This window comes from Nicotiana tomentosiformis, chromosome 7 (genome assembly GCF_000390325.3).
Source record: "Nicotiana tomentosiformis chromosome 7, ASM39032v3, whole genome shotgun sequence".
Classification (NCBI taxonomy): Eukaryota; Viridiplantae; Streptophyta; class Magnoliopsida; order Solanales; family Solanaceae; genus Nicotiana; species Nicotiana tomentosiformis.
This window is the reverse complement of record NC_090818.1, coordinates 81,532,148-81,559,666: the sequence shown is the minus strand read 5'-3', so window position 1 is coordinate 81,559,666 and position 27,519 is coordinate 81,532,148. Positions and strand designations below refer to the sequence as shown.

The 27,519-nt window shown below is 39.2% G+C and overlaps 2 protein-coding genes across 5 annotated transcripts; both read left to right on the top strand.

Annotated features, from left to right (window-relative positions):
* Positions 1 to 4,157: 4,157 nt before the first annotated feature.
* On the top strand, positions 4,158 to 10,285 carry LOC104086521 (uncharacterized). Of its 4 annotated transcripts, none has more exons than XR_684116.4 (8): positions 4,158 to 4,401; positions 5,120 to 5,440; positions 5,534 to 5,749; positions 5,825 to 8,477; positions 8,586 to 9,358; positions 9,520 to 9,704; positions 9,782 to 9,947; positions 10,011 to 10,285. XR_684116.4 is itself a non-coding variant. In XM_009590796.4 (7 exons), the coding sequence occupies exons 2-7, from the start codon at positions 5,234 to 5,236 to the stop codon at positions 9,861 to 9,863; spliced, it is 4,116 nt and encodes a 1,371-aa protein (XP_009589091.1). In that variant the 5' UTR covers positions 4,158 to 4,401; positions 5,151 to 5,233; the 3' UTR covers positions 9,864 to 10,285. The 4 variants fall into 4 exon arrangements, 2 of the variants coding, with proteins under 2 accessions (XP_009589091.1, XP_009589090.1); XR_684114.4 differs by having other exon boundaries at positions 4,159 to 4,401; positions 9,782 to 9,943; XM_009590796.4 differs by having other exon boundaries at positions 5,151 to 5,440; positions 9,782 to 10,285.
* Positions 9,902 to 14,277, top strand: LOC138896523 (uncharacterized). The gene is made up of 4 exons (XM_070181684.1): positions 9,902 to 10,060; positions 12,390 to 12,482; positions 13,099 to 13,256; positions 13,833 to 14,277. The coding sequence occupies exons 1-4, from the start codon at positions 9,902 to 9,904 to the stop codon at positions 13,876 to 13,878; spliced, it is 456 nt and encodes a 151-aa protein (XP_070037785.1). The 3' UTR covers positions 13,879 to 14,277.
* The last annotated feature ends 13,242 nt before the right edge of the window (positions 14,278 to 27,519 follow it).

The window sequence follows — 27,519 nt, the reverse complement described above, 5'->3', positions numbered from 1 at the left end:
TATAGGTTTCAAGCAAAAATCAATGCCGCACGTTAAGGAATGAAAGAAGTGAAATTGTTCCTAAAATCCATAGCCTCTGAGAGATAAGTACAGACGTCTCTGTGCCGATCCTTCAGACTCTACTAAGCTTGCTCGTGAATCGTGAGACCTAATCAACCTAGTGCTCTGATACCAACTGTCACGACACGAAATTTCCCACCAACGGGACCGTGATGGCGCCTAACATTTCACTTGCCAGGCAAGCCAACGTTAGAGAATCATTAAACCAATTCCTTATTTCCATTCAGTAAATAATAATAATTAACTAAGATAAAATATAATAAGTGCGGAATATCATTAAACTGTATTAATTACTACAACCCGGATCTGGAGTCACAATTCACGAGCATTCTAGAATTTGCTACAAGTAATAGTCAGAAAGAAATACAACTATCTGAATGAAAGAAACAGTAGAACAGAAAAGATAGACGGGGACTTCAAGGTCTGTGAATGCCGACAGATCTACCTTGAGTCTCCGGACAGCGGACCAATAGCAAAATCTCGATCAACCCAAGTCGGTATCAAAATCTGCATAGAAAGTGCAGAGTACAGTATCAGTACAACCGACCCTATGTACTGGTAAGTGTCGAGCCTAACCTCGACGAAGTAGTGACGAGGCTAAGGCAAGGCACCTATAAATCAACCTGTACAATTTAACAGTGTATATGCAAATAACATAAATGAAGAACTAAACAGAAAATGTCGGGAGGAGAACATACCGAGGGGAATACAAGATAAAGAACTACAACAGAATGATCACCGAAGCAGTCAATATATCATGAATCAACAAGAATAGTGAATACAGTAAGGAAAAATGCACGGCATCACCCTTCGTGCATTAACTCTCATATCATGGCACGACATCACCCTTCGTGCATTAACACTCACAAATATGGCACGGCATCACCCTTCGTGCATTAACACTCACAATATGGCACGACATCACCCTTCGTGCATTAACACTCACAATATGGCACGACATCACCCTTCGTGCATTAACACTCCTCCTTACCATAATGCAATGCATAAATAACAACAAGGAGATAGAATAATAAGTACAAACCTTACTTCAACATTTGGTTCCATAATATCAATCTCAACTTTGAAATAAAAACTCAATTATCACCAGAAAATTTGTAAACATGATAAGAACGATAAATTGAACAATACTAGTATAACACGTAGCAATTTGACATAGGAATGAGACAATATAAGAAAAACAGAGAAACATGAAAAACAGGTAAATTGGCGGTGCATAAGTACTAGTCACCTCATATATACGCCGCTCGCATGAATTTCACTTAGCAAGAAATCTAAGGTTCCTAATTCCCCCAAGTCAGGGTTAGACACAATACTTACCTTACTCCGAAGGCCACTTAATTCTCAATCACAACTTTTTCTTTGGAATTCACCTCCAAACCACTCGTATCTATTCAAAAATGACTCAATAATATCAAATATTGCTAAAGGAATCAATTATATTGTGTAAGTTAAACTTTTCCAAATTTTCCTCCAAAAAGTCGAAAAATCGACCTTGGGCATGCTTGTTCAAAACCCGAGGTTTGGACCAAAATTTTTTTATCCATTCACCCCGAGCTCGAATATGTAATTAGTTTTGGAATCCGACCTCAAATTGAGGTCTAAATCCTCAAATTTCGAAATTTCTAAGTTCTACCCAAAATACTAATTTCGCCATAAAAATTCTAGATTTTAGGTTGAAATCTTGTTATAAGATATAAAAGATTGAAAGAAAAGAGTTAGGAATCATTTACCTATGATTTGGGAAAGATTTGGTCTTTAAAAAATCGCCTCTTACGGTTTAGGGTTTTGAAAATATGAAGAATGAATGAAAAATCCTGTCTAAGTCCCTTTTACTCAGCTGTAGGTGTCGCAATTGCGACATGAGCTTCGCAAATGCGAAGGAACAATCGCAATTGCGATGCCCTTCACAATCCCGCTGCCTTCGCAAATGCGAGGAAAGTGTTGCATTTGCGACCACTGAACCTCGCAAATGCGAGTAGATGTTCGCATTTGCGAACCTGCCCTTCCCAGACTCCCATCGCAATTGCAAAGAAAATCCCGCAATTGCGAGAACATGCTGGCCCAGGCCTTCTTCGCAATTACGATAGATACCTCGCAATTGCCAGGCCTGCCTATTTCGCATTTGCGAAGCCTGATCTCGCAATTGCGAGATCAGAGGCCTGCAACAGGTTTAGTTATACCAGCAATATTTTCTAAGTTCAAAACATCCCGTGGCCTATCCGAAACTCACCCGAGCCCTCAGGGCTCCAAACCGAACATGCACACAAGTCTAAAAATATCATACGAACTTGCGCGCGGTTAAATCGCCAAAATAACACATAGAACTACGAATTTAGCACCAAATCAAATGAAATTCTCAAGAACACTTCAAAATTCATATCTTCTCAACTGGACGTCCGAATCACGTCAAATCAACTCCGTTTCTCGCCAAATTTCACAGACAAGTCTTAAATATCATAATGAACCTGTACCGGGCTCCGAAACTAAAATACGGACCCGATACTAACCATGCCAAATATCAATCAATTCTTAAAAACAAATAATTTCCAAACTTTTAATTTTTATCAAAAATTCATAACTCAAGTTAGGGACCTCCGAATTCAATTCCGGGCATACGCCCGGGTCCCATAATTCGATACGGACCTACCAGGACCGTCAAAATACGGATCCGGGCACGTTTAACAAAAATGTTGACCGAAATCAACTAAAATCAACTTTTAAGGCAAAAATTCTTATTTTCATTAGTTTTTAACATAAAAGCTTTCCGGAAACCTGCCCGGATAGGCACACAAATCGAGGAAGATAAAAATAATATTTTTAAGGCTTAAGAGCGTAGATTCGAAATCTAAAACATAAGATGACCTTTTGGGTCATTACAATAAACATAGCCAACCCTATCTGTAGCTAGATTATTTATAACATAAGGGGGCAGTCTGTCTAGTAGTTGATGTTCCTTTGGAAGATTGAGAGCTTCCGATTTCACGAAGCCAACACCGCAACACATAGTTTTAATAAGTTTTTATTTTTAATTTTATTTTACGTTCCTCACTCCTCAGAATCTATGTTTTGCAGCTATATATATATGCCGTTTTTTCAATTCACAATATGAAATTTATCAGACTTTGTTTATTAAAACGGCTTAAAATTACATAATAGAATGACAGTAGCACATAATTGCTAGACATAGTTATCTGATATTTAGTCAATTTTATTTACTCCTATTTGTTTAGTAGGATCATCATCTTTAAGCACAGTAAATTAAGTTAAATCTTAATTTCAAAAGTTTTTTCTACTTATATAAATATTTTTGAAACATTGATAAATTGAAGTATGTCAAAATTTCATTTCACGTCATATTACTTTATAAAGAATATTATAAACTCTACGGACAAAGCAACAAAAGCGTAATTTATTGAAAACCATGAGGGATTTTGTCCAAGTTGAAAAAATTACATGTAAAAAAGAAAGCTTTTTATTATATGTTATATTTCTGATTGTGGAAACAAATAATTTTCAAAGAATAAGGTGTTGTTTTAGAAAAAGAGGAACAAAAATAAAATAAAATTAAGTTTTAGAAAAGAAACCTAGCAATCCGAAAAATTATTTATATAAATTTATTTGCAGGAAGTGGGGGAAATATATTTTAATCGACGGAGGAACCAAAGATTCAAATTTTTACTATTATTCTTTCTAACTCCTTACTGGTTAGTGCCTTTTTTTCTTTTTGGGTATAATATATAATTCCTTGCAATTGGTGCATAATTCTTTTTATGTTCACCCATTGAAGCTAAAGTAACAATAATATATGTTGGTTATAAATTTTAAGTATACATCGACTACCATAAAGATAAAAAATACAATACAAGACAAATCTACTGATTTTAGTTCATTTTTCCTTTAAATTTATTTTTAACTCCACCCAGTTTTTATTTATGTAAACTTTTTAAAACTTATATTCATTAATATAGGGTTTCACGCACGTAATATAAATATCTGCGAGGCCTAAGGTGGCGTTATGATTTAGGGTTAAACCCACCCCTAACGCCGTTATATGTCTGTTCACAAAGAACAGAAACGGGGACGCCTATTTTCTCCTTATATTTGTAATATATATACAGATAGTCACCGCTTCGCTAGGTTCAGCCATTTTGATATTCAGTCTGCTGCTGCTGCTCCTCCTCCTCCTCATTAGCCACACCGCACACGCCCATTTTCTCTCCAATTCACGTGCTGCACTTTATTGGCTTGATTGATTGAGATAAACCCTAGGATTTTCAGGCACTGGTTTGGAGTTTGGGCATTCATTTTGACCTACACAAGGCGTGCAATCTCCCTTCCGTCTTTTTCTTTTATATCTATATATATGTTACTTTATTTATGTGTATCGGAGTGATTTTTTTGGGATTTGCGTTTCATATCTGGTGAATGTTCGTGAGTGGTGTTTGTGTCCTTTTTATTGTTTAGTGATTTTTGATCTGTGAATACTTCTTAGGATTGAAATCCGTCTAATCATGCTCCTAATATTAAATTTTTTTTTAAGATATGAAATTTGATTAGGTTATCATACCTTCTATCTAAACTCTACTAATCTCATTTTTTCCTTCCAGAAAATGATTCATTGTCTATTTGTTAACTTTTGTGTTTCTGTTACTGTGTGCATTTTTCCCAATTCAAAAGGGTCGAGGCTTGTAATTTCTTGTAGTAGGATAGATTAAGAATGAAGTTAGATTAAGAACAAGCTCTCAGGGTTTACGGAATTGGCATCACTGGAATTTTCTTTGCCTGTGCTTATTTTTTTGCGTGTGTGTGTGTGTGTGTGTGTGTGTATATATATATATATATATATATATATATATATATATATATATATATGCATCCTTTCCCGTTACATTCAGCATATACAAGTGGTAATGCATGGGAGTTAATTGCTGGTGGATCTGTGGCTTTTTAAGTTTTGAGCTTTGACTTGTTAATTTTCTTGCCTTCATTTATTATCTGAATATGTGTTTCATTTATTGACATGTTTTTAATTGTGTAGTTATTTGACGAGCTTTGGAATTTGCACGTAGGGAGCAACTTTCATCTACCAGAGGAGGCAACCATAAATACATTGGATGCGTTGTGGGAACTGACTTTGTACTCCTGATTTGATATGGGTTTTGATATTGAATGCATAGTTGACATCCATACCTATCCTGGGGAGTATTTCTGTCCTGTTTGTCGCACTCTTGTCTTCCCCAATGAAGCCCTCCAATCACAGTGCACTCATCTCTACTGCAAACCTTGTCTGGCCCATGTTGCCAATGGGAGCCGGGCCTGTCCCTATGATGGATACTTGGTGACTGAAGCAGACTCTAAAGTGAGCTCCCTGTACATTGTCCTTTTAGATAATTGCTGATGGTTTTGCTACTCGTGGTATTTCAAATGTGTTGCATTTTGCTTTTTCTTGCAGCCCCTTATTGAGTCAGACAAGACACTTGCTGAAAGCATAGGCAAAGTTAAAGTGCGTTGTCTCTATCACAGAAGTGGATGCACATGGGAAGGTCCCTTATCTGAATGCACTTCCCATTGTTCTGGCTGTTCCTTTGGGAATTCTCCAGTTATATGCAATAGATGTGGAGTCCAGATTGTGCATCGACAAGTGCATGAACATGCCCAGAGTTGTCCTGTGAGTGCTTTTCATGCATATGTAGTACTCATCTTTTCCTATAAGGAATGATTTCTTAGTATATCTTCTATCCAGGGTGTATATCCTGCACAACAGGCAGCTAATGGTGCCCAAGATAATCCTAGCTCTGGAGCAGCCACCACTGCTGCTGGTGATGACTCGAATCAAACGACAACTCATTCAGGAACTCCAGCTTCTCAAACACCAAATCCTCAAAGCACTACTGCTTCCCTGCTTCATGGACAAGATCCTAATCAGCAGACAAGTGCCAGCTCTCTGGCTCCTGCTACAGCTTCAGCTGGTGTGCCTACTTCAGATCAGTGGTATCAGCAACAATATCAACAGTATGTTCAGCAATATGCTGGATATGATCCTTATCAACAGCAAACTTATCAACAATACTATCCCTATCAGCAACAACCCGTCCAACAATATCAGCAGCAACCTCCAATTTACATGCAGCCACCAGCACAACCCCAGACCCCAATCCCAGCACAGCCTCAATCCCAGCCCCAGCCGCAACCATTGAATCCTCTACCTCAACCTCAAATTCAACCTCAAATGCAAGCTCTACCTAAAGGGCCAACTCAACCACAGGTTCAAGCTGTGGCTCAGCAACATCAAAACCAGGTTCAAGTCAACCCACAGCAGCAGCTTCCACCTACTGGGCAGTCTCATACCCAAATTCCATCACAAATATTTCCGGCTTCTCATGCTCAGCCACCTACTCAGCCTCCGCCATATCCTCAGCCCTATCCGATGCAACCTCATTCACAACACAATGTGCAGGTGCCACAGTATCAGCAGCATCCTGCCCAGGTTCACCCTCCCCAGTCTTCTCAAGCCCAACCGCAGCCGTTTGTGCATCAACCTCATTCACAACTTCAACCGCAGATAAATGTTCAACATCATCAACAATCTCATGGCCAATTCCGCCCACCTCAGGCTGGCCAATCTGCTCATGGACAGACTCAGACCCTCCATTCAACAGCCAATGCAGTTTCAGGGTACAATTCCTATCCACAACCCCAGCCCATGCAGCAAATGCCTATAGGGTTTACACAGCAAACTCCAATACGTCCGCATCTTACTAGTGGGCCTATTCCTCCAGTTCAAACTCATAGTCAGGTTCCTCAACAACCTCCTTTGCGCGCCAATCAGCAATGGGGCTTGGTACCTTCTCAAGGTCAAACTCCTGCACAGTCTCAACTTTATCCTGCTCCACAAGCAGGACATTTAATTCAGCAACATCCTGTTCAGCCTAATCAACAACCAATGTCTCAGCAATACAGTCAACAGCAGGCATTTCCTGGTCCATTGCAGAGTCAGTCACACCAACAGGGTCATCTTACTCACCAGCAGCCTTTGCAGTCTCAGTTTCGCCCTCAAGGTCTTCCTAGTGTGGTTCCTCAGAATACGCACACGTATATCCAACCACAGCAAAATGTTTCCTTACCACCTCCCCCACAGCTTCAACAATCTCAAACATATATAGGAAGACCTGGGATGCAAAATCATGTCCAGGCAATTTCTCAGGCCCATGGTGGGTATAATACTGCACCCCAGGTCAGATCTGTCCAGCCTGCTTCAAGCCAACCACAACTGAATCCAAGTTATGGGAACCACATGAGCAATGAGCTTGAGTCTATGGATCAGAAGAAACGTTCAGCCCTAGAAAGCCATGGCGATCAGTTACCTGACAAAACTGCCGGAAGGCCAGAAGTGGGAGTTCCTTTCCAGGATAATGCTCAAAATGATCTAATTTCCTCTGCAGCCAAATCAACTGATGCAATGGCCCCAAGATTTGAAGCTGACTTAAACGCTGAACAACAGAAGCTTAAGAAAACTGTTGATGAGTATAGACAGAGGGCCAGCAGTGATATACATGTTCATAAGGGTGATTCGGACGAGCTTATGGGCAAAAGAACGGTTAAGGAAGAGGGGAATGAGAATTCTTTGGAGCCTAGATCTGCTAACAAATCAGCTGATGTAACAGTTAAACCAGAGAAAGATGCCTATGATGATGCTCCAAAAGAACTGGACAACTCTTTGGCAAACCATGCATCATCTGATGCTGCTGATGGTTCAATTATGAATCTGAACGCTGGAAGAAATTCACATGACGTTGCCGTTGACAGAGGGGGTTTTCAGCAGTATGGGCATGAGATGCCACCACCAAACTCTGGACCATCTTCTCAACAAAGGCCTTTTGGTCCTATGATAATACCACCAATGCCACCTCCAGGTTGTGCTCCTCATGCCCAAGTTCCCAGATATCCCCCCACTGCAATGATGCCTTCAGGGGATGTGCCCCAGTCTTGTCAGCCATTGAATTCTCGTGATCATCATCCACAATTCCTGAAGCAGCCTAGTAATGCCTCCGTTGGTGCTATACCTGGTCCAGGTTCTACAACACCCTTTGGTAGAGGGCCTGGTCAGTTTCCTCCAGCAGGTGATTACCGAGAGGAGATAAAGGGAATGGGACGAGCACCATTAAGTGGTCCTGAAATTCCCAGTGGAACACAACACTCAGTTAATCCAGCAGAATCTGAAATGTTTCAAAATCAAAGTAATCAGTTCGATGGAAATCAACCAAACCCGTTTCCGCCAGGGTCTTTTGAAAAGGTTCCATTTGGCCAATCTAGAAGTATGGAATCAGCTAGGAATAAAAGGTTGAAGGCGCCTATGGGAGAGCATTTAAGTCCTTTACCAGTGCCTCATGATCAAGGTGAGTTGGAATTTGATATTCAACAATTTCCATAATCATTTAATTTATCAGAAGAAAAATAATCAGTTTCCTAAATGATTACATTAAATAATGAACTTGTTGATGCAGCATCACGGCCACTTGACAAGCCACCTCGCGGATTAGTATATGATTCAGGATCAAAATTGGAGGTCAGTGCTGGGGTTCCACCTAACAGATTATTGCCACCATATCATCCTCCTGGTTCGATGCATTTCAAGGACAGTGGAGAAAGAGAAGCACAACTTGGTCCTCATGATGATGATAGAAGAAGGGCAGGACCTGGGTTTGGTGTGCATCAGATAAGTTACATGTCTGCCCGAAATCCTGATGGGGAGGTCTTTAACATTCCACCGCGCGGATTTCGAAGTCACTCAGGTTTTGAAGATATTGGTGGCAGAGAGCCCTGCCAATTTATTGAAGGGCCTAAACCTTTAAATTTTCCTTCCAATGTGGCTGGTGGTTTATTCTCTGATGGTAGGTTCCAACCTTTGCCTGGCCACTCACATGGACTTGAGGTTGATGGTGTTGGGGACTTGAGAGGTACCGAGCATACTACCTTTATTCGTCCTTACAACCATGTCCATAGTGGTGATATGTTTGGAAAAGACGTTCCGAATCATTTGCATCATCTTGAGCCTTTGGATCCTCAGAAATTACCAAGTCATTTACGTTTTGCTGAACCTGCTGGTTTTGGTACCTTTGCTGGCCGAGCTTATAGGGGGGAGTTGTCAGGGCCTGGTGATTTTCCTGGTTTTGGTGAACAAGTTGGATGCAACAAACCGGGTATACCACGGTTTGGGGAGCCTGGTTTTAGGAGCAGGTATCCTGTCCCGGGATTTCCAAACGATGGACTTTATGCGGTAAGTGTTACATTATGAATCCTGTAATTTTCTTGTTCTTTTCCTTCCATTAGTATATTATTTCTTGAAAATTGAGCTTTATAGCCTGGCAATCTTGTGATGGTCATTATGTGCATGAAATGAGTAGTGTTTTATTAATTTTTTTAACTACAACTTCTCAGGGTGATATGGATTCCTTTGATAGACCAAGAAAGAGGAAGCCCGTGAGCATGGGGTGGTGCCGCATTTGCAAGGTTGATTGTGAAACTGTTGAGGGCCTAGATGTGCATTCACAGACAAGAGAGCACCAGGATATGGCTATGGATATGGTCAGGACTATCAAGGAGCAAAACCGAAAGAAACAGAAGTGAGTGTTCTGTAGATTTTGTAACACCGGCAAATTCCACCGTGTAGATTGTTATTCCATCTGCTACCATTTTGTAGGACTTTTAGTGATCGTGCTGCAGTTGAAGAGAAAGGCAAGCCTAGAAAGGCCGTGTTCGAGGGCCGTGGTAGAAAAGCATGAGTTTGGGATGGTAAACAGGAAGTGGAAGGCAGTGGTTGATGGTTGTAACTAAGCTCTCAATCGGGCGTTTGCATTGCAATGTAGGTGCGAATTACAGTGTCTTTCTTCCTTTTCTGGGGGGTTTTTATCTTAGCTTTGTCATTTCAGGTTGCTGCCCTGTTGTTGGAGATGGTTTTGGATTGGAAGTTTCTGTGGCAGTTAAGTTGTTTTGCCTATGGTTTTGAAATTTTACCTTTCCCATATCAGGACGATTTATGTCAACTTAGTCCTAGTGGATTTGTAGCTATGTTAATGCACTTTCTTGCTTATGCAATCTAGTTTAGGGAAATATTTCCTGCGAATTAAACGTTGCTATGCATTAGGTTCAGCTGTTCAGTACATATGAGAGTTTCTATAAAATGTATGCTCTAGAATTACCTTTATCTTCTAATGCTCCTTCATGCTTCGGGAAAGAAATAATAACTAGTTGTGGTACTTCTTTGGATATGGGATAGTGAAGACTGATCCTTATTATAACCTTGAAATCATACCACATCATAGCTTTTTCCTGTATTCCTTTTTTTGTTAGTCAATAGAAGAACACTTTTCCACAAGGAATGGTATAGAAGTAGTCCTGCTATCTGCTTCCTAACCAAAAGTTTACAATCTATTAGATGATGGATTTTTGGAAAAATAAGAAGGAAAAAAAAACAGTTTGTGAAGGTCAGTTTTGGCCCTGACAGTGCAGTTTGCTGGGCATAGATTGGAAATCTAGTTTACTTTTTTGGTGATCTGAATATCCACTACGCTTAAGAGGGGTTCTTATGCCAGCTTTGGGTTGCTGTGACTACATAAAGCAGCGATGCACACACTTAACCAAACAAAAAAAAAGCAGACACACAAAGGCAGAAGATGTGATCGATGAATGCATTGTGCACTTAGCAACCAGAGATAAAAATATAACCTCCACTCATCAAAGCAGAAAGATAAAAGTAGGAACTCTCGTTTATACAATTTACCATCTTAGTTTTTAGACATGTACTTCTATTGGCTAGAGTCTAAATTATTGAACACTGGAATGAAACGGGTTTAAATGGAATGAAATCATATGACGGTCCTAATAGCCGATCCCAGCTAGCTTGGGATTGAGGCGTACTAATTGGTAAGACATTCTTTTCATTGCTTGAAGATGCTTTCCCGGTCTTAACATTGAAGTTCAGTAAGCACTGTCTTGTGTGCATGCTGTATGGTGTCTGTTCCAAATATGACAGGTCTATGTCTAAGCTGTTAAAATACTGTACTGTAGCATCCATTAGATTGGTAGATTGGTACAACTGTATTATATCGTGTAAAGTTACAGCTGGTGGCCGTCGGTTAACAGACTGTCGGTATCGGATTGCTCTTTTTCTTGATTGAGGGGAGGGGGCTTGTATGGAAGATTTTTATGCAGTTTCTTCCTCTTTTCTGATGTTATGGTTGTAGACTTTGATGTTCTTCTGAGTTAGTATTTTCCTAGAAATTGAGTTATCTAGTTTACCTATTTAGATAAAAGATTACGGTAAGTTAAGAATTGAACTCCACCATAGTTATCTTTTTTTTAAGTTTATACTTCAATTTTGAGCTTTGACCGAGGGGCAGTTGGAGTTCAGACTCAAGGGTGGGTAAATGTTGTCCTGGATCCTCTTTGTTTAGGTGATTAGGATAATGTGGTGTCTAAGTTTTGTCACCAACTCACAATGTTCTAATGCTGATTTAGTAGCCAACCAGAAAAACTATGAAAAGACACGTGTATGCTCTAAACTAAAATCCACCAAGTTCAGATGACATGAAAATGAAATTTTGTTAGAAGGGAATCAGTTTTAAGTAGATAGTTAAAGCTTGTTCTTGAATAAATGCTTATTGCATAAAATGTGAGTTGTGGTAGGGAGAAGCTTCTCTTATTGATCGTGACACATAGCACTTATTTATTTATTTATTTTACAGAGGCTTTTTTTGTGTTATCTCTTTTAGCACTTCCCAGCAGTTTTTTATTTTGTTATGTTCTTTCATGTCTCGGGGACACATCCTGGTTTTCATGATTCTTAATCCATCCATCTTGTAATTCCTGCCTTGGTCTTTTAAGCTGGTCTGCCTATTGCGCAAGCTTAATCGTCAATCTAGGTTGCTTATTTCGCTCTCTCCTTTCCTGAGACTGGTGATGTGACATATGTAGTTTAGTCCTAAAGAAATAATAACAACGTGATTATGTTTGCCCACAAAAAGTTACCCTTTGGTGATTCGAACAAAAGTTAGTAGCAATAGTATGAAATTTAGTTAGTGTGACTCTATTTGGAGCCTCCCTAGTTTATGTTCCTCTTTTCATAGCCTCTTTTCTACTAGGTTCTCTGTTTATTTCTTCTTTGCAAGTTAAAGCACTGCTCTGTGTTTCACTGGTTAATCAGCTGTCGCAAATGTGGGAAATAGTTTCTTATTATTTCAAAAGTTTATCTTTCTCTCTGGGGCTACATTTTGAAGTTAATTTTCTTCTGATTGAAATTTCTACAATAGATCTTTTCCATTCAACCTGTCCTTTTTGGGCGAGGCAGAAGAGATAAAAGGTTGACTCTTCAGCAGAACAGTTTACCTGCAACTTTTTCGGTGGTAAGGATATGCTTGATGTATAAAACTTGTTTATCAGCATATGTAGTGTTTTGTTGGTTGAATTGGTAATCTGCCGGATCATATTCTTTTCTTTAGCCTCCTTTAACATTCTTAGACATCTGTTTAATACATTGCTCTTGTAGTTGAGTAATTATTTGGAAGTATTTTTAGCTGTGCTCTATTTTGGAGTTTAGGTATTAGCTGCTACACTCAAGGGTGCCTTAGTGTTTTTGTCTCATGCACTATGCATGTGGGAGCTTCTATGTGGAAGCTGACATTTCTCAGTGTCCACCCTCAGAGGGTGGGGTTTGGAGATTCTTTTTAAAATAAAAAATAAAAAAAAATTATGATTCGGTGATTATCCTATTATGACTAGTGTAGGCATAATTGTTTGAATGTTGGTCGTTGCTTAGTAAGTGTTTAGATTCTTTTAGGTACAAACATAATCCCATTAGTTGTGAGTTCAACAAGTGCCCCTTTGCGTGCAGCATTTGTCTTTTCAATAGCAACAAATGATATTTTAAGGGAAATCTTGATTGGTTGTGTCTCATCAACGTTATAACATAGATTGATTGTGTATAGCTGGAAATTCACCGGCGAACTTGGCTGTAAACAGGCATATTTATGGCATAATTTGAAGCGACAAAAATTGATGCTTGCTTCACAAAAAATCCACTTTGTGCGGCACTCAAAATGTCACAAGGCATTTTTGAGCTTTTGCTATGTAGTATGTTGCTTTTCAGAGGCTGCTGGTGCTAGGGCTTATAGCTACTGGTATGATGTGTTTATTCTAATCTGTGATACTGTAAGAGTAACAAACATGTCAATTAGCCATTAGCTACTCTTTCTTTAAGTGTAACTTCCCCACTGTCCAACCAGTTTCCACTGCGGTATCTAGTTTTTACCCTTGTTCACTATTGTCGCGGAGCATTTTAGATGATAGAGTCGAGCTACTTATTCTCATGCCGAAGGATTAAACATTGTAGTGGTTAGATTTACTTAATAATGGTAATATTTAAAGAAAAGGGAATACTCGGAACACAGCTAATGGTATGAAGTTAGGATTTTGGTTGCTTCCTTAATGAAAATTTGGCGGTCCCAGGATATGATTTCAAAGCTGTAGAGATGTTTTTGCGATGATATGGAGTTGAAATAATACTTGCCTTATCTTATAGGTTTCTGGTTCATTGCAGGTATGATTATAGGAAATATATGAGATCCATCTACTTGGTCACATGATGTAGTTGACTATAAATTAAAGAGATGTTTAAATTTAGGTTCCCTTTCGTTGATCCCTTTTAAATTTGACTCAAAAATTGATTACCTGATATCTGTGTCCTTTGACCACAGGAAGATTCAAACTCCATGGATTGCCAATGATATATTAATACTATAATAACTAGCTTCCGATGAAAATAAATTACAAATTGCTTAGATGTGTTGTATAATAGTTGTTGCACATCATCTAGGTTCTATGGATGCCAAGTACTATTTAGTAGCAGATGTATGTATCCAAATCCATTGCATCCATGTTGATGCTATAAGAGTTTAGAATTCACTGGTGTTATTAAGGCATCGTTTGATTCCGCATATGGGGGTTTGAATGTAGATTGTTCAGATTTCAGCACGCTTAAGTGCATGTTTTTTCTTTTATAATCATTTTTCTGAATTGGTCCGGTTCATAAATGTTGTACAGAGTTTTGAAATTACTAAGAAATTGATCACTATAAATATTCCGTTCATAAATGCTGTACAAAGTTTTGAAATTATTAAGACATTGATCACTTCAAAAATTCATGTTAATGTCATCTTATATGATTCCATTACTAATGACTACTTCCATCCAACCTCCATGGAACAACTGTCATTGCTACTCAACCACTGATCGTATCCACGTGCGGCATTACAACACTCCCACAACTGCATAACTATCATTGCTGACCTTTGCTATTAGCTTATTGACCGTGCCTCAGCAAATAAATAGTTTATGCTTATGATTTTCTTTAGTATTTCGGAGATTATGTAAGTATCATTTTGTTGAATTTAATATCTTATTAATTTGTGAGTTGAAATAAATTAAAACAATCAGATGTTGAGACGGGTAGAGTTAGATTTTTAGTGTTCATAAGTATAGGTAATATAATACTACTCAGATACATATTCATGTTCCGACGTTTACAGTTAAAAAAAAAAAAGGGGTTTTAGAATTTCTTGAACATAGTCGTACGGATATTGATATGATATATGGGTTCTTACGATCTGTAGTGGCTGTTGCATTCAAGTTTTAGCTTTTGAGGAAAGTGGATCCAGAACGCGCTAGGTACAAAATGATCTTTCTGATACAATATAGGGAATATTGGATGACAAACCAGCGACATGGCTCCTCTCTCGTAGAGTGGCTTTAATCATTGGAAGTAATGGCTAGAAAGACTAAGTTCGAGATGATTGAATGCTTTGTATCTGGTGCACTGCATGAAGATGTGACAGATCGTTCAAAGTTGATGATCAAGAGTGTAAAATCCCGCTTAACTGGGGTGCATTTGACTTGGTGTGGTGTGTATGTTTGCTTCGTTTGGATGCTTGTCTCATGGACCTTGGTCATTGAGGAGTTGCAGATGTTGATCGTGAATCGTCATAGCGTTAGCTGAGTTGTGTGCTGATGGTGAAACTTTGGGTCTTCACTTTAAGAGCATGTTTGGAAGGATACTTAGTAATACATTTGTTTGTTTGTCATAATGTAATTATAATATAAGTGTATGTGTTATGTTTGGTTGCACATGTGTAATTACATATTTAGATATTTTTTTTTATCTTAAAATAAATTTAACAATAAAAATTAAATATCTTTTCTTTAAATGGATAAGTAAATCGACCTTTTTCTGGTACGAGAGATTGCTCTCTTTTCACATGGGGTCATTGTTCAAAAGACTTGCTACAGACTTTGATTTTCCTAGTAAATATAGTTCCTAGGATGTAGACAGACTGTGCATCATTTGCAAACAGCGGAAGAACTACCACACTTCAAGCCGTTCAAAAAATTGCTTTTTAGCTCATTCCTTCCCAAAGAGGTTCGCTACTTGGTTCTGCTCTCTGTAACTATGCTTTATTGCTGGATTTTCCAGTTGCTCCATCAGTGACCTGCATTCACAAACAATAGAGTTATAAGGAAGGTGGCCCTCTATGATCATCTTTATTACTTCTATAGAATCAATAATAATTTCTAAAGGAATCATTCTTTGTTGAAGGGCAATCTTCAGGCCGTGCATTAGTGTAAGAAGTTTTGCAATTGTGTTGGTAGTATGAGGAATGCCTTTCATGTAACCCACAGCCCAGTCTCCTCTATTATTTCTAAAGACTCCTCCTAACCCTCCTATTCCTGAATTAGTTGTTGAAGCACCATATGTATTACATTTAAAAAACCTGCATCTGGTGGTTCCCACTTCAAGTGAATAATGATTGATTCAACACTTACCCCATGGTGTCCTGCCACATGGTAGTATTCTACAGCTTTATTTATGGCTTGGTTCGCAGAAATTGGATTCTTCTTCTTATCAAACAAATTATGGTTTTTAGTTAGCAGAATATTTCAAAAACAGAAAGAGAAAAGATTCTTCCATGAGATCTTGTTATTGAACTCCATGTTTTTTTAACTTATTCCAGGTGTAGATCCAGGAGGACAAAAAAGGAATGCATGCCTGGTTGGTACAAGCATTTGACAGATTCTACCAGAAGAGTTTATCATTAGGGCATTCAAAGAAGATATGTGGGATATCTTCTTCAGCCACTTCACACAAGAAGAGTTAAGATTAATGTTCAGGCCAATGTGGTGGAGGGACTGACCAATAGGAAGCCTATTGTGATAGAAGAGCCATGTAAAAAAGTTCATTTGTTGGGAACTTTGAGCTTCCATAACCAACCAAAATGGTCCTCCTCTCTCCAAAATGGTCCTCATCTCTTCCGGTTGGCTCCCAATTGGAGTTAATGAAGGCGTAGGTTGATTTTGCAGTGAAAAAACCATTACTGGTGAGATTTCAAATGATTCTGTCCTCAATAGAAGTGTAGGGAGGGATGAATGTGTTTTGAATGATTTTGATTATGGACTCAGGGAGGGGATATGAGATACCACTAAAATCCCAGTCTCCATTGTTGAACATGGTATTAATTTTGATGGATTCCTCAGGCTCTTGTCAAACCGCAGGTGCGACACACCAGCACAACAACACCAAAAATAGTCTGAAATCAAACTGAAACACAACCGAACCTCCTGGAACCTCATCCAACTATACCAACAAGTCCTAATACCTTACCCAAAACCAAGAATTGATGATCAAGATCAATCTCTTAAGTTCCAAGCCTTCTAACTTCTACAAACATGTCTGAACCATGCCTAAACATTTCGGTTTCCAACCAAACTTCACACACAAGTTACATATTACTAAATGAACCTATTCCAAATCCCAAAAAAACAAACCAAGTCCGATATCATCAAAGTCAACTCATGATCAAACCTATGAACTCTCCAAACTTTTAAATTTCTAACTTTTGGCAATAGTGCCAAAACATCCTAGGAATCTCCAAATCCATATCCGCACATACGCCCAAGTCCATAATCACCATACAAACCTATTGGAACCATCAAATCATTAATCCGAAACCGTCTACTAAGAAGTCAAACTTTGGTCAACTCATAACAACTTAAGCATCCAAAATGAGACTAAGTGCCTCAAATGACTCTCAAACCTTCACGAAGCCAAACTATCCAATTCCGCAAGTCACAAAACAACAAACACACATACGAGAAGCATCAAATTGGGGAATGAGGCTCAAATATACAAAAAGATCGGCATGATCATTACATTCTCTCCATCGTAAACAAACATTCATCCTCGAGCGGGTTTTGAATCCTGGAAAGCCAAAAAGATGAGGATATCAGCTCCGCATATCATGCTCGGTCTCCCAAGTCTCCTCCTCGATCGATTGACCTCTCCATTGAACCTTCACTGATGCAATATCTTTCGATCTCAGCTTCCGAACCTGCCTATCCAAAATGGCCACTGACTCCTCTCCATAAGCCAAATTCTCATCCAATTGCACCGAGCTGAAATCCAACACATGTATGTGACTGATCTTCATGGTACTTTCGAAGCATGGAAACCTGAAACAGTAGATGAACTCCTGACAAGCTGGGTGGCAAAGCAAGCTTGTAAGCTACCTCACCCACTCTCTCCAAAACTTCAAATGGACCAATATACCGAGGAATCAACTTGCCCTTCTTCCCGAATCTCATCACACCTATCATAGGCGAAACTCTAAGATGAACCTTCTCATCCTCCATGAGAGCCACATCTTGAACCTTCCTATCAACATAACTTTTCTAGTTGGACTGCGTTGTATGAAGTCGCTCCTGAATCAAATTCACCTTCTCCAAAGCATACCAAACCAAATCTGTACCAACAATCTAACCTCACCTTGCTTGAACCAACCAACCAGAGAATGACAACGCCTCCCATATAAGGCCTCATACAGAGTCATCTGAATACTAGACTGGTAGTTGTTGTTGTAGGAAAACTCCCATAGAAACTGATCCCACTAGCCTTCGAAATCAATGACACAGGCTCTCAATATATCCTCCAAGATCTGAATAGTCCGCTCAGACTGCCCATCCGTCTAAGGGTGAAATGCAATACTCAACTCTACCTACTTGCCCAACTCACACTCTAAATAACTGTCCAATGCAAAATGATCAGAGTGCCGTGATCCGAGATGATAGAAACAGGTTCACCATGCAAGCGAACAATCTCCCTGATGTAGATCTAACTTCTCTGAAGTGTAGGAAGTCATAACTTTGTCAACTGATATACAATGACCCATATGGTATCAAACTTCCTCAAAGTCCGTGGCAACCCTACCACAAAGTCCAGAGTTATGCTCTCCCACTTCCAATCCGGTATATCAATCTTCTGAGGCAAACCATCCAGGTTTTGATGCTCATACTTGACCCGTTGACAATTTAAACACCGTGAAACATGCCCATTAATGTCTTTCTTCATCCTCCTCCACCAAAAATGCTGCTTCAAATCACGATACATCTTTGTAGCACCTGAATGAATAGAATACTACGAGCTGTGTGCCTCTTCAAGAATCAACTCTCTCAAGCCATCAACATTAGGAAACAAATCCGACCCTGAAGTTGCAATGCATCATCATCACCAATAGTCACCTCCTTAGCACCACTCGCTGCAATATGTCCTGAAGGACAAACAAACGGGGGTCATCATACAAGTGATCCTTAATGCGCTCAAACAAGGACGACTGTGAAACAATACAAGCAAGGACTCGCTAGGCTAAACAATATCCAATCTCACCAATCTATTAGCCAATGCCTGAATATCCATAGAAAAAGGCCTCTCTACAACTAAAATGAATGCCAAACTTCCCATACTCTCCGCTTTTCTGCTCAAGTCATCCGCTGGCACATTAGACTTACCTGGATGATACAAGATAGTGATATCATAGTCTTTTAACAATTCCACCACCTTCGGTGCCTCAAATTCAAATCCTTTTGCCTAAACAAATGCTGAAGACTCCCATGATCAGTATAAACCTCACAAGACATGCCATATAATAACGCCTCCAAATATTCAGCGCGTGCACAATAGCTGCTAAAGTATCATGAATCGGATAATTTTTCTCATGGGGCTTCAATTGGCGCAACGCATAGGCAATCACCCTACTGTCCTGCATCAACATACAACTAAGGCCAATGCGTGAAGCATCACAATAAATAGTGTACAACACTGATCCTGAGAGCAATACCAAAACTGGAGCTGTAGTCAAAGCAGTCTTGAATTTCTGAAAGCTCTCCTCACACTCATTAGACCATCTGAATGGATCACCCTTCTGAGTTAACTTGGGCAATAGAGATGCAATAGACAAGAACCTCTCCACAAAGTAATGATAGTAACTAGCCAAACCTAAGAAACTCCTGTGTAGCTGTAGAAGGTCTAGGCTAACTCTGAACTGCTAACCAAGTAAACCTAAGAAACTCCTGTGTAGCTGTAGAATGTGTAGGCTAACTCTGAACTGCCTCAATTTTCTTCGGATTCACCTTCATCCCATTACTACACACTACGTGGCCTAAGAATGCCACTGAATCTAACCAAAACTCACACTTGGAGAATATGGCATACAACTTCTTCTCCCTCAGACTCTGAAGCACTATCCTAAAATGCTGCTCATGCACCCTACAATGGGAATGTACCAAGATATCATCAATGAACAGAATAAAAAAAGAATCCAAATAAGGCTTGAACACACTATTCATCAAATGCATGAAAGGTGTTAGAGCATTTGTCAAGCCAAAAGACATCACTGAGAACTCATAATGCCCGTAGCGAGTCCTGAAAGCCGTCTTAGGAAAGTCCGAAGCTCTAATCTTCAACTGATGATACCCCTGACACCCCGAAGCTAATAAAAGAAATCATCAATGTAAGGCAGTGTATACTTGTTCTTGATGGTAACCTTGTTCAACTGTTGGTAGTCAATACACATCCACATGGAACTATCCTTCTTCTTCACAAATAACACCAGTGCACCCCAAGCAGAAATACTCAGTCGGATGAACCCTTATCCAACAACTCCTGCAACTACTCCTTTAACTCTTTCAACTCAACATGAGCCATGCAATACAGTGGAATAAATATGGATTGAGTGCCCGACACCAAGTCAAATACCGAAATCAATATCCCTATCAGGTGGCATGCTCGGTAGGTCTGGAAGAAACACATCTAGAAAGTTTCTCACTGCGGGGACTAAATCTATGGTAGGAGTATCAACACTAACATCTCTCACAAAAGCCAGATACGCCAAATACCCCTTCTTAACCATCCATTGAGCCTTTAGAGAATATATAACTATACTAGGAATGTGACCTAAAGAACCTCTCCATTCTAACCTCGCTATGCGTGGCATAGACAACATCACGGTTTTAGCGTGACAATAAAGAATAGCATGATACAGAGATAACCAATCCATACCCAATATCACCTCAAAATCCACCATATCCAATAACAACAGGTCCACCTTCATCTCATAACCACAAATAGTGACCACACAAGATAGCGATCGATCCACAATAATAAGATCCCCCACCTACGTGGACACATAAATAGGAACATCAAGAGAATCACGTGGAATATCCAGACAAGAAGCAAAATATGATGACATATAAGAATAAGTAGAACTAGGGTCAAATAATACTGAGGCATCCCTGTGGCACACTGAAACAATACCTGTGATCACAACATCTAAAGCAATAGCCTATGGCCTGGCCGAGAATGCATAACGACAGGCCTGTTCTCCACCTGATTGACCTCCCCCTCTAGGAAGACCTCGAACAGACTGGCTTCTACCCTTATATGTCTGTGCGGGTGGTGTAGCTGCTGGCCATTGACTGGGTGCCCTGACGTGGTACACTGCTTAGAAAACTGGGGCAATCCCTCTTGAGATGACTCAAGTCTCCACAGTCAAGAAACCTCTCATCTGATGTGGTACACTACTATATTACTACCCTTGAGAACATGAATACCTGCCCGAAAAACCTTGGCGGAGTACGATATGAGCTTTGTGCTGGCAATGCACTGAAAGACGACTGGACTGGGTAAGCATTGTATGAACATGGATGACTGAAAAACCATGAGGAACCTGATGAGATGACTGAACATGCTTGAAAGAACGACCTCTATTGTGATGCCCCTAGACTCCAAATGAGGCACTACTGAAGCCACCTGAACCACAGAGCCTCTTGGCATCCCGCTCCTCTCTCTTCTCAGTCTCGATCTCTCAGGCCATACCATATAAGATACCAAGTTGAGGCCCTCAATGAACATTTTGACCCTCTCCCTCTTAGTAGGGACCCACAATACAACATCTCATGCCAACTCTATGAACCTCATCTCATACTGAGTCACGATTATGCCCTCTTAGTGTGGATGCTCAAACTCACTACGCACCTCAATTTTGTGAGTGTGTGGAATAAACTTCTCCAAGAAGAGATTTGAGAACTAAGATCATGTGAGTGGTGCTGCGCCAGCTGGTCTGCGCAACTCATAAGTCTGCCACTATCTATATGTTTGCCCCTTCAACTAAGATCTGTATGTTTTTTTGGAAGGTAGTAAAGTCAATCCCATTCGAATCCACTATACCCAAAGTGCGTAGAATCCGATGACACTGATCAAGGAAACCTTGTGTTTCCTTAATAGGCTCTCCACTGAACTGGGGAGGATAAATTCTCTAAAATCTCTCAATCCTCTTCTGCTCGTCAGTAGTCAAGGCTGGCCTAATCTTGGGCTGAACTGCAATGGCTAGATGCACCGGCGAAACCCCTGATATATGATAACCACAAGCCAGCTGCTCTAGTGTGTGTGCGATGGGAGTCTGGGCTCCTCCCTTAGTATGTGAGCTAGATGATGCAACCATAATCATACCCGACTGAGTCAAACTCTCATACATGCTCAGGATATGAGCCAAAGTATCCTTGTTACTCTCACGACCCAAATTGATAGGCCGCGGCGGGCACTCGATACCTTATTCAACCAAGTACCAACATAATGTATCTTTCGTATCATTCTATCATAGGTAAATGAACCGGAGTAAAGCATGAGTGAATACAAACTTATACATATGACATACTCACCTATAAGACCAAAATTATACTGAATATAGGCCAACAAGGCCGTACAACCTTTCACGTACACGACATATGTCTACAAGCCTCTAAGAGTACATAAATATCATAAAGGTCGGGACAGGGCCCCACCATACTAATCAATACATGTCCTAATCATACTGACCACATAAGCAACTCCGGAGCAAATGGAGCGTACCAACACCTTCCGCTGAGCTGATAGCCTACTTGGAGGACTCTCAACCTGTCTATCGGGACCTGCGGGCATGAAACGTAGCGTCCCCCGGAAAAGGGACGTCAGTACAAATAATGTACCGAGTATGTAAGGAATGAAAATCAGTAAACAATAGACATGAGAGAAACATGGAGTAAAAGACTCGACATGTATGTCTGAATAACTCTGTGAATCATTAATATTTACAATGTCATGCATATGCATATAAATGCCATACCATGCTTAGGTATATGCGTTCATAACATCATCAAGCCTCTGAGGGCATCCCATCATATCATCTCGGCCACTGTGGGCAAATCATCAACGTATACCAGTTGATCAGGTGGTGGTGCGTATATAATGCCGTAACCTTTTCCCATATCCCATATACATATAATGTACATATATATGCGTATATAATACCATCTGATCATGGGTCAATGTACATGTATAAATGAATGCAATGCATGAGAAGTACGCAATAAAATCTCTCGGAACATCATAAGACCATTATGCCTCTGATTAATATCATGAAATAAACTTTATCAACTTACATATTTTCTGAGATGCATGAACAGATGATAGAATAATAAGACACATGGGGAATCAAGAATATAGGCACCTCTAGTATTTTTATGAATAGAGTCATTTATGAAAGTTGCATATTTTGCTCATTTCATTTGTATCATTTGGACCATGCCAAAAGGAAAGAAGGGATAGCCTTAACATATCTGGGTCGATTCTCTTGACAATCCCTCTAACACCTGTCTTTTGCAAAAAAAACACGTGACAGCAAGATCGGAGTAGGAAAAAATCCGTGATATTCTTGAGAAAGATTGCACCGTACTCCCTTAAAATTACAACATCTCACGTTGCTAAGATGCTAAGAGATCTTGTCTGAATTTTGTTTCAATAAAGTCACGTTACTAAGGATGCTAAGATGCAAATTTTTGTTTGAATTTGCTGAAGTGAATTAGAGACTTTACTAAGATGTTAAAGAGATATCAACCTCTCTTTAAGATGCCAAATCTCTCTTTTAAATTGATATATGTTCTTAAGATGCCAAATCTCACGTTCTTATCATTTGATATATGTACATCTCTAATTTAGAGGGGCCGTATATTGGGATAGGTATGGGCCCCACTTCATGTGGTGGCTTAATCACATAATCCTTAATCTTGCCACATAATCCATAATGACTTAAGAGTCATAAATCTTGGGGTGGCTTGCTGCCACGTGGGGGGGGGGGGGTTAATCTTATTCAATTTCTTTAATTAATCACCCAACAATTTCTTAATTAACTAGGTAATCTCCCATTACCTAATAATTAACCAATTACCCACATAATTAAGAATTATCTCAACTTACTAAAAATACTACTCACTTTTAACATATCTTATACACCTCATTATCATGATCATGTAGTATCTTGTATGGCACAAGTCCATAAATACGGGTATTATAGCTTGGACCGTATTTTATCTCAAAATATCAAACTTCGACGAAACTCATTTCTTCGATTTGCTTACCCTCTCCCCTTCACGAATTTACTTATCACTTGTTTGAAATAGCGTAATGCTTATAATCTTCAAAAAAAAAATCTCATTCCCGGACTCTCGTCGATTAACTTATGACGAAACTTTAACATATGGAAATGCGGAATGTAACATCTCATTTCCGAGCTTTCATCAATTTATTTATGGCGTACTTTCACATACGAAAACATGGGATGTAACAGTTACACCCCATATTTTTGTACATAAAAGTACATCGTAAGGCGGTTGATGAAAGCTCAGAAGGAATGAAATCCCTCTACAAGAATAAGGAAGGTTTATCGAAGTCTTAAGTAAGTTAAGTTGAATGAGACTTGGAAAAAATCAAATGAGATAATGGATACATAAAATATGGCTGCTTGCTTACCGAGATACTTGTTTGAGCTACTTGCTTACCCGTCCTACTAACTTGAGCTACTTAACACATGTCGTGACGATTAAATGAGGGTAAGATACATGTCTAAGTGAATTAGGGCAGCATGTGACACCTATTAATTAACCAAGCAGGTGACAAGTAGGTGTGTCACCTACTTGCTAAAAGGGAAGGCCCAAATTAGTCCACCTAAATGGACATGTGTAGGTTAGCCAAGAGGGCCCTTTTAGGGGCTGAATCAAGTCACATATCCTCATAATATCCAAGTAGTAGAAACTAAAGAGAGCCACAAAATTCTCTTCCAAATTGACCTACTCCAAACTCTCAAGACGTTATTGATAATCTTCTTCTTCTTTCAATTCAAGTTAAAGGGTAATCTCCAATCTTGAAGGATCCGATGTGAAGCAAGTTAATGGCCATCAAGGGAAATATACTACCATTGTTTCATCCCTATAAGATCTGATATAGGTAAGAAAATCCCCCCTCCTTCATATATTTGAGTTTATCTAAGTTCTAGCTAGGATGTTTGGTGAAAGACTTGTGAAGTAGGGCTGGAAATTGAGTTGAAGTTGTTGTGGTGTTATGGACTGTTTGGAGTAGTTTCACATTATTATATGGCTGTCATATAAGAGTATTGTCTTGGACATGTTGTGTTTAATCTTATTGGTGCCTTAACTATGTTGTGGGAGTAAGAATTGATGAAGTAATAATCTAAAAATCAGTTTTCAGTTGTTGTAATTTGTGGACTGTTAGGAGTTCATTTTTATGTGGTGTTGTGGCTTCAAAATCAGTATGTATAACTTGAGTATATTATGGTTGTCATTATTGAAGTGTATTCAAGTTCTAGCTAAGTTATAGGGATGGAAAAGCGCAAAGTAGCACTTGGCTGTTGTATGAGATTGTGTGGACTATTTTGGTGATGTATTGCGATGGATATAAGGTTGGATATTGATGTAATATGTTTTTTGATATTTTGGACATGTTGGTCTTGTTTTTGGATTTGAGGAAAGTGAAAAGAATAAGGGGAGGAGCTGTCCAAAATTTCGTAGATGAGCTAGTCGCTCATTTGTGTTGAGTTCTAGCTTCCGTAAGCTTAACAATGGTCCCTTATTGTTTGTTGTAGATTAAAGTACTAACGGGATGAACGAATGTCGTATGGTTAGGTAAACGGCAAAGGTATGTTAAGGCTATCCCTTCTTTCCATTTGGCATGATCCATACGATATAAACGAAACGAGCAAACACATAACTTTCATAAATGCCTCTATTCATAGAAGCATAAAGATGCCTGTGTTCTTGATTCCCCATGTGTCTTATTATTATATCTTCTGTTCATGGGTCTCAAAAAAATACGTAGTTGATAAAATTTATCCGAAGGCATATTGTTTTATGACATTCCGAGAGATCTTATTGACTTACTTTTCATTGCATTCATTTATATGTACATTGACCCATGACCAGATAGCGCTATATAGCATATATATATATGTGTGTGTATATATATATATATATATATATATATATATATATATATATATATGGGGTATGAGGAAAGGTTATGGCATTATATACGCATCACCACCTGATCAGCTGGTATACGTTGATGATTTCGCCCACAGAGGCCTATATATATATATATATATATATATATTATGAGGAAAGATTATGGGGTTATATATGCATCACCATCTGATCAGCTGGTATACGTTGATGATTTCGCCCACAGAGGCCGAGATGATATGATGGTGTCACGACCCAAACCGATGGTCCGCAACGGGCACCAGGTGCCTTACTCAACCGAGTACCAACGTTACATATCATTCTTATCGTACTGTCATTGGCAAATGGGCAAAACGGGCCGTCATGGGCTAACCAGAATAAATATAAGGGAATACTCAATATAAGACGGCCCAATCTGACATAAAAACTTATACATGTGACATAGGGCCTATAAGACCAAAATTACACTGAACATATGTAACACCCCGGAAAATTTCGAAGTACTTAAGTGTAAAGCCCGGTAAAATTTGCAAAAAAAATAATGTTTCATGGTACCGGACTAGGCTTACGTGTTTGAGAATTGTAGAAATTGTTCGGCTCGAACTTTTTGAGTTGAACAATGCACCGGAAAGTAAAGGAAAATGTTTGGCAAAAAAACGCATTTATACGGTCCATTATGCGACCGCAGAATCACTCTGCGGACCGCATAATGGCCGTAGAGTGAGGCAGTTAATTGGGCCAGTGGAAAGCAATTATGCGGTCGACTATGCGACCGCATAATTGTTATGCGGTGCACTATGCGACCACAGAACAGTTATACGGACCGCATAGTGACCGTAGACACAGACAAATTTTTGGTCATTTTGGGCACCAATTATGCAACCGGTATGCGGTCCGCATAACCATTATGCAGTCGCATATACGACCGCAGAACCCGTTCCGGAGCTCCATTATTTTTTGAATTTTAAAACCCGACCCTACTTCGTTAAATACACGTAAAGGGTTATTTTTGAGCAAATATTCTGATGTTTTAGAGAGAAAGGAGAGTGTTTTAGAGAGAGAGAAAACCCTAGGCTAATTATTCATCAAATCTTGCTCAAATCAGGAAAACCCACAAGTTCTTCATCTAAGAGGTAAGGTTCCATACCCTAGTTTCGAATTTCGAATTTGGGTAGAAGATGGTTGATTAGGAGTATGATTCTTGGGTATGAGAGTATTATCTATACATGCATGTACCAAAAATATTTGTGGGAAGATTGTTGAGCTTAAATAAGTAAGGATTGGGTTGTGTAGTGAAAGAAATCTTGTAGAAGAATCTTGTGGTTAAATTTGCACACCTAGTATTTGATAAAATGCTCAAAAGAGCTGAGACCATGAATATCTTCCTAATTGTTGTTAAATTTTGTTATGTCTCAAAATAGATTGGGATTGCTAGAATTTTCGGAACGTTGTAGTAATTTAAGGAAAGCTCAATTGAGGTATGTTGGCTAAACTTTCTCTCTTGGAGTTGAATTCCATAATGTTTCCGTGAGTTTTAAAGTATGGGTTGCGTATTAAAATGTTGTGGCTTGAATCGTATTTCAAATGAAAGCTAGTATGCCAAATTGTGTGAGAAAATCTCAATATTCTTAAGACTCTTAATTGCTCATATGTGTATCTAAAGTCTTGATTGGGAATGTCTTATTGTTGATAACCTATAAAGATGGTTGGAAG

Bases quoted from the DNA above. Each gene is read 5' to 3' on its own strand.
- LOC104086521 (XM_009590796.4), top strand. From the start codon at position 5,234: ATGGGTTTTGATATTGAATGCATAGTTGACATCCATACCTATCCTGGG. The intron at 5,441-5,533 runs GTGAGCTCCCTG...TTTTTCTTGCAG, and splicing joins TGACTGAAGCAGACTCTAAA to CCCCTTATTGAGTCAGACAA. The intron at 9,705-9,781 runs GTGAGTGTTCTG...ACCATTTTGTAG, and splicing joins CAAAACCGAAAGAAACAGAA to GACTTTTAGTGATCGTGCTG.
- LOC138896523 (XM_070181684.1), top strand. From the start codon at position 9,902: ATGGTTGTAACTAAGCTCTCAATCGGGCGTTTGCATTGCAATGTAGGT. The intron at 12,483-13,098 runs GTAAGGATATGC...GGCTGTAAACAG, and splicing joins TACCTGCAACTTTTTCGGTG to GCATATTTATGGCATAATTT. The intron at 13,257-13,832 runs GTATGATGTGTT...CTTTGACCACAG, and splicing joins GCTAGGGCTTATAGCTACTG to GAAGATTCAAACTCCATGGA.